Source organism: Zalophus californianus, chromosome 15 (assembly GCF_009762305.2).
Source record: "Zalophus californianus isolate mZalCal1 chromosome 15, mZalCal1.pri.v2, whole genome shotgun sequence".
Taxonomy (NCBI): Eukaryota; Metazoa; Chordata; class Mammalia; order Carnivora; family Otariidae; genus Zalophus; species Zalophus californianus.
In genome coordinates, this window is record NC_045609.1 from 39,545,182 (window position 1) to 39,552,378 (window position 7,197).

General features: G+C 58.4%; 1 protein-coding gene across 1 annotated transcript in view; it reads right to left on the minus strand.

Annotated features, from left to right (window-relative positions):
- ZCCHC24 (zinc finger CCHC-type containing 24) overlaps positions 1-4,897 on the minus strand; it is a 60,931-nt gene extending 56,034 nt beyond the window's left edge. The window contains exon 1 of the mRNA XM_027595170.2: positions 4,457-4,897. Coding sequence (XP_027450971.1) covers positions 4,457-4,702 — 246 coding nt within the window. The 5' untranslated portion in view covers positions 4,703-4,897. The remainder of the gene's footprint in view (positions 1-4,456) is intronic.
- Positions 4,898-7,197: the final 2,300 nt, after the last annotated feature.

A 7,197-nucleotide genomic window follows, 5' to 3' on the forward strand; every position in this document is an offset into this window, starting at 1 on the left:
CAAGAGTAGGGGACTGTGACTCGGGGCCATCTTCTCTGCGAGGAGCCCCTCTGCGTGCTGACAGAGCCTGGCTAATTACAAATCACTAATCCTGCCTGCTTTCCTCCCTCCCACCTGACTCAGAAGGTCCATAAGGTGTGGTCTCCCCTCTGAGTCCAGGCCTGCCCAGTCAACTCAATTTGATGGAGGGAGGATCAGGGCACCTCAGCCTGCAGGCCCTCAAATGACGGTCCTCCTTGCCTGAGTCAGAGCTCAGCTTCCCAGGGTTGGCCAAGGGAGCCAGGCAGCCTCCCAAGCTCTGCTGGGCCGGAAGGCCCATTCCTCCTAGGACCGGGCGCTGCTCCCTCCCCGCCAACCACACAGACCACAAAAGTTGCTAGGAACGAACTCCAGCCCCAGAAGCCCACTCTCAGCCCCACTGAGGCAAACCTCCATTCTCACACAGACATGTGACTCTGTTCACACACCCACACTGGTCAGGCAGCCTGGGCTCACCCACACCTGTGGACGGCACAGGCGACACACAAAACCTTCACAAGACTGTCAAGACCTGGGGGCCTTTTAAACAGGACACCTTGGTGGCTCCTGGAGTGTCTAACAGCCCTGTCTGCAGAAAGCCTTGTGACACCCCTCCTGCTGTTCTCGAGCCTCCCGTGGACAGACCAGGGCTGCGAAGAGGGGGTCTTCAGTGCTGCAGCTGATTGCGCTGGGGAGAGGGCTTGGGTCAACAGCTCCGGGAAGAACGTCCTAAGGGTTGGAAGAGATGTGCCTCAACGGAGCCGTCCCTGGGCCTAGTGATGTTCAGAAGAACACTGTCAAATGTTCTATGCCAAAAACATTGTCCAGTCAAATACTGATGGAAGTGCAGGGCTGAAGAAAGGTAAATAAGTTTCCATGCTGCAGGGCTTCTCAGAGCCTTCACAGTGCTGGGCAGGGGGGTGGGGGGGAGCATTGTGTGTCTCCAAGGGGAGGACAGTCTTCGGCTTTCCAGACATATTTGACCCCAAAGCCCATCCCCCGGCCTCCACAAACCATCATTTGACTGTAGGGCCATGTCTGTCTATCCGTGGAGGAAGAGGGAAAGATAACAGCCCCCCTCAGACTCTGACCTGGAACGGGACAGCCATAGCTCCCCTTGAAGGAGTAGGGGCACAGGCGTCCCTCTGAGGGGCCCGAGAGCTAATGCTCAACAATGAGGGGTACATCTCCTTCTCTGGAGGTAGAGTCCCACAGCCCCCATGCCACCGCGAATTTAAATTCCAAGCTAAACTTGGCAGGGAAGACCTCCCCCCCAAGCCACCCAACCCCCACTCCCTCTAAGAACGGCCTTCCTTGGGTACCTAAGGGGAGAGAGGAGGGGCTCAGCCAAGAGCTCCAGGAGTCTCTCTACAAAGACATACAGTTGTTGCCACAGACCAGGGGCTGAAACTGAAGCTCACAGGGCCCATATTCTAGACCGAGGCCTTTTTAAAAAACTGCACACTGTCTGTGCCTGCTTTGGCCTGGCACCCTTACCACAAGCTGAGATGCCGAAGAGCCCCCACCAGCATCCAAGACACCTCCTGGTGCTCGCTCCTGCCCTCGTACACGGACTCTGCCATCTCTCTCAGCTCCCGGGGCCAGTGTTCCGCTCAGAACCCTTGGCTTATCTTCAGCTTCCAGAGCTGAGGTTCCAGGGGCACAATGGGCTTCTGTGCCCCCATGTCCTCAACCCCCCCGCCCAAATCCCAGCTGCATTCATGGTGTTTTGCTATTGTGGTGGGAGCAGCCCTGGGGGTGGTGCAGGAGGGGGTGGGCTCTTGGCACAGGGACCAGTGCAGACAGGCCATGGTCAGCGGTCAGCATGCAAGTCACATCCGCAGGCACTGCCACCAGGCCTGCCAGGCCTTGCACAGAATGGCGATGCTCCTGAGTCCCTGGGTCCCTTCGCAGAGTCCCCTCCGGCCCACACATGATTTGCTTCTTCTCCAACCAGCCCCTTGGTGGCATTCAGGTGGGGGGTATTTTTTCATGCCTTCTCAGCCAGTTGCTATTTTGGAGCCATATTAGGTCACTGGCTAAGCCCTGGACGCAGGAAAGCCCAGGAGCACAGCTGGGGCTCCAAGAGGGTTTAGGAGACGAAGCGGGTGAGGGGTGAGAGCAAGTGAGTCTAAAGCCAAGAAAGCCTTCCGGAAGTTAGCCGGCACAGCCCTCCAGCCCCCCAAGGAAGCCACTGGCCTGCAAGCGTAGGAGAAGCCCCTCTTACCTCCCCCAACTCAGCCTGTCTGCTTGCGTACATATCTCTCAAATCCCATACATACCACCCTAAGGGGCAGCAGAGACTAAATTCAACAGATGCGTAAACTGAGGTCCAGACAGAGACAGGGTATTCCCCCAAAGTCAGGTCATAAAAGACTTTTTTCTACCATTGCTCTGCATAACTTTTACCATCTCCTTTTACACTGGCCCCAGAGAAGGAATGTACCTCTTCACAGGGAAACTGGGGTGAGCAGCAGTGAAGTGACCAGAGACAAGTTTCACTGAGGTCCAGCTGGGATCCTGGATGTTAGACATTTCCAAGAGAAGGCACCACATCTTACTCCTACAGAAGACCCTGGGTGGCCCCAAACTCCCAGGCCTCTCAGCAGGGACCCGCATTTGGGGAAGAAGACCACCACCAGGCAGGAGCTGGGAAAGGCTAGTAGAGGCTGATGATTATGGACCCCCCACTTGACCTGTGAAGGGTGAGAGTTCACGGTCACGTGGGTCATGGTCACTGTCCTCCCTTGGGATTCCCACAGCACCCTTGTGAAATTACCTACCACTCACATTGTATCATCTTGTCTATCTTCTCATCCGGGGCCCCCACTGGCCTGTCCCTGCTTCCCCAAGGGTCCACACGGAACTCAACAAATGTTTGGTAAGATAACGACTAAAAAGACCCCGGCAGGGAGGAAACACCCAGAACCTGTACTCCAAAGTCACTGGTCACTGCAATCAATTCCCTGAAGAGGTGGCAAGGTCTCTTATAAGAGAGAAGGATTCCCAGCCAAGAATAATTCCTCCCATGGAGAGAGTGCTTTACAGTTTACAAAGAGCTTTGGTAGACAAATGCTTTCGCCTGGCACCAAGGGGTGGCTCTCCAGACCCATCTCCCTGCACTATGCCCAACCAGCCCAACAAAGGTCAACCAATCCTTCCCTCAGCTCGCCCGGTACTGGCCTCAGGCCAGTGTTTTATATGTCCATGCCCCCTCCTCGTCAGTACTGGCAGAGTTGAACACATTATGGGACCAGAAAGGGAGACCCTCTGCCTTCCCCATCTCGTCCCTAGCACACTCACACATTCACAGGCCCTTCTCCCTGACCCATTCAGGACTCTGACTCTCCTAAAACTAAATGCTGTGCTCAGGTCCAGAAGGAAAAGGAACCCTCAAGTGTGTCCTCTCCTCCACTCCTTCCCCCTGCACTTTTGCAGGGAGAGCTGCCAGAAGATGGATGAGTGAAGGCCACAGAAGGGTATCTGCCATTCCCAAAAGAGGCAGGAGTAAATGGGAGGGGAGGGAGAGGAGGAGTCCAGCTCAAAGCAGAGAGGAGTGGTATCTAGGAAAGCTCTGGAGAAGACCTCTGAAAAGGGGCTGGGAGGTCCTGGCAATCTGTGTATTTATCTGGCTGGGGAAGACGGCTCTGCCCCTTCCACTTTGTAACCGAATCCACCCAACAGGCGGACTTTGCAAAGCAGCCAGCCCAGGTTTCTGGAGAAGGCACTGGGCAGCTGAAACCCCTCCCCCTGGCTAGCCCCCCTCCCAAGAGCTCAAGAGGATTTCCCTTTCATTTCCTTCCAGGCTGGGAGGGCGGGGGACAGCGCAGTCTGTGGGGTCAAGCCCTCACAAACCACTTCCTATGTGGCTGGGGGAGGGCAAGCAGCTGGAGGATGTATCTGGGGGTCCCTGTGTAAGAAGAGCAGGAAAAACCCTGCTCTCCAGGGTGCCCTTCGGGTCGGCCACCACCGAGGTCGGAGGAGAAAAGATTTTAGGCCCCTGCGGAGGAGCTCTGAGCAGAATCTGCACTCCCGGTCCCAGTGAGCGGTGGCCAAGAGGGGGATGGGGTTGGGCGTGGGAAGGACACTTGGAAGGGGCTCTCCGCCCTGGCCGCGCCCGGGCCGTCTGGAGAGAATCCGGAGCCCCCCGCCCAGCCGGGGCTCCCCCAGTCCCCTTAGAGCAGGGCGCCCCGGGCTGAGAGAGGGAGCAAGAGTGCCCCGCCCGCGCCCGAGCTGCTGCGAGCCGGGCTCAGCCGGGAGGTGACGCGCTCCCGGCGCCCCGGGGACATCGGGCGGCGAGTTTGGCAGAGCAAAGCGAAGCCAAGCCAAGCAGGGCCGGGCAATACGGAGCCGGGCCGGGCCAGGCCAGGAAGAGCGGGGCCGATTGGAAAAGGCCCGGCGCGGTAGACGGAGGGCGGGGGCGCGCGGGGGCACCCACCTCTCCGCGCTGCAGCTGGAAGAAGCTGTTGAGATAGCTGGAGTGCAGGGGCGAGCCCAGCTGCTCCGGGCGGCCCTTCCCGAAGGCCAGCTCTGGGGGCGCGGCGCCGGCGGGCGGTTCGGGCCGAAAAGCATCAAAGGCGCTCGCCTGGTGCGTGTCCTGAAGCGACAGGTAGACCCAGTTGAGCAGCTGGGCGGGCTGGTACACCGAAGCGGCGCTCGTGTCGATGGCCGACAGCAGGCTCATTTTGCGGCGGCGGTGCCGGCCCCTCCCCGGCCACCCGCTTGCGCCCCCCCCCGCAGCGGAGGGGCGGGCACCGGGGAGCCTGAGCCCGCTGCCCACCGCCCGAGCCCCGACGGCGATCGCCCAGTGCCGTGCGCCCTGCGCTCTGCCCGCAGCCGCCGCCGCCGCCGCTGCCGCCGCCGCCGCCGCCGCCGCCTCCCCCCGACTGCAGCCGCAGCGCGCGCGGGCGGAGGAAGGAGGCAGCGAAAGTTGGGCAGGAAACTTTTGGGCCCGCCCCCTCCGCGCCGCCCGCCCCGCCCCGCCCCGCGATCCGCTATCTGCCTCATTGCTGACCCCTTCGGCAGCCGCTCCCGGGGCGGGGTCAAGGGAGGCCCCTCCCCTTATCCACCGTCCTTGCCCTCCATTGGCTGTCTCATTGAATATGGAGCAGTAGCGGGGCGGGGCCAGCCGGGGAATTACGGCTCATCTGTGTTTGCAGCATTCTGCTGGCCCGCCCATGGGCGGGCCCCTCCCAGGCCCCACCCCGCCCCCTCCCCGCCCACCCGCCCTGCTCCCGGAGCCTGCTGGAGCTCAGGACTACCCCGGCCTAATCAATCTGCTCTCGCTATGCTTGGCGCTCTTCTGTCTCTCGTTCTTCTAAATCCTCTGCAATTATTTCATTTTCACTCGTTTTTCTTGCCCTATTTTTCTTCTTTTCTCATTTTCTCTCCGCTCTCTTTCAGATTAGTATCTCCTGTGTCCCTGTCTCTGTCCGGCTCGTCGTCTTTTTCTGTGGTTCTGTCTCTCTTAAGTGCGCGCGCGCGCGCGCGCGCGCGCGTGTGTGTGTGTGTGTGTGTGTGTGTGTGTCGTCTTTTCTATTTCCGTCTAGTCTGATGTGTTTCTCTGTCTCTCCCTCTCCCCTCCCAGACACACGCGGGCGCGCGCGCATACACACACACACACACGCGCGCGCGCTCGCCTCCCTCCCTCCGTCCTCCGCTATCACCGTAGGACCCTCCCCCTCCCACTTAATTCCTTCCATCTGCGGAATCGCTTTGCGGGCCGGCTCCGCCAAGGGGGGCCCGGGTTCCTGCCCCAGGAAGGACTCCCCGCCTCCTTCCCTCGCCTTCCCCCCTCCCCCTCTCCCTTCTCCTATTTCTGCTCTGCGACGGCCTTTTCCTCCGCCCAGACCCCTGGCCCCAGCCCAACCCGGTGCCTCCGCGGGCCGCCAAGACCCCAGATGGGACTGGGGGAGCTCGGGAAGACGACTGTCACCCATCTTCCAGGACGACCCAGCTACTCCAAGTATGCCTGGGGGGAACCTTCGCCCCCGTCCCCTCCTCCGCCTAACACACCCCGAAGCCCAGGGCCTTCACCCTCTCAGTCTGGGGTAGTCATCCAGAGCCTGCGCTACGCCATCGCCAGGGAACTGGAGGCAAGGCGTCTGGAGGGGACCTAGTCACCTCTCTCACCTCACCCCTGGCTCTGGAGCCATTCCTCCAGACGTTCAAGTGCCAGGTTGGCTACCTTCCAGCTCAGTGACCTCCCCATGGCGCCTAACCTCTGCGAACAAGCCTATTTTATCCTCTGTAAAATGGGGATGGTCACCGTCCCTCTGGGGATGTTTACGAGCTGACCAGTTTGAGTTTGGTAAGCAGAAGACATTCCATAAAAGTCAGCTCTCCACCACCCCCTCCACGAGGATTTCTCCCACTATCTGCACAGACAGCATCTGTGGGTGCTTGGACCTGAATGACCTTCAGGAATGTGTCCCCCTTGCCCACCATGTCACGAAGAACCCCTTCAATGTTTTTGTCTCAGATCATTCGATGATGTCAAAGATTTTGTCTATCAAATGATCTGTGATTATTAATACAAATGATAGTGCGTATGTCAGGTATATTTTAATGTATGTTTATTTTTCAGAGACCTATCCCTTTACATTTTAAATCAGTGTTCAATCTTTTGGTTTAAACAGAAGATATACATTTGTTAGAAATACATGTAATAACTCCTGGAAATATTTGGAGTCATCTCCGGGACTCCACTACTATCTTTAAGGTTCCAAGATGGGAGGAGGAGGAATAGTATTTAAATCACCAACTTAGACTTTCCCTGGACATTTTAGAGAAAACTGTTGTTCACAGAGGGCACATCTTCCAACTGCACAAGCAGGCAGTCGGGGAGCACAGAGGAGACCCTGCGGCACCCAGGCCCAGCCCAGAGCTCTCTGTCTCTGCCTCCCACTCTCCTTCTGGGTGAAGGGAGTCCTGTTATGTAGCAGTGCTGGTATTTTTCCCCAGTGTGGGTGGCACATTCACATTGCTTCACGGGCCAGGCAGGTACCACCAAGTCTAAAGCAATAAACAGGAAGCAGTGAACCTTATGGAGAAGGGCTAGCTACTCAAAACCTTTCTGTCATGGTTCTCAGCCTGAAAATCTGAGTCTGTCACCTGCCCAGAGAGACATCTGCTCTGGGGTTCCCTGTCCTTCAATGATTGGCTGCTGTGAGGGTGCTT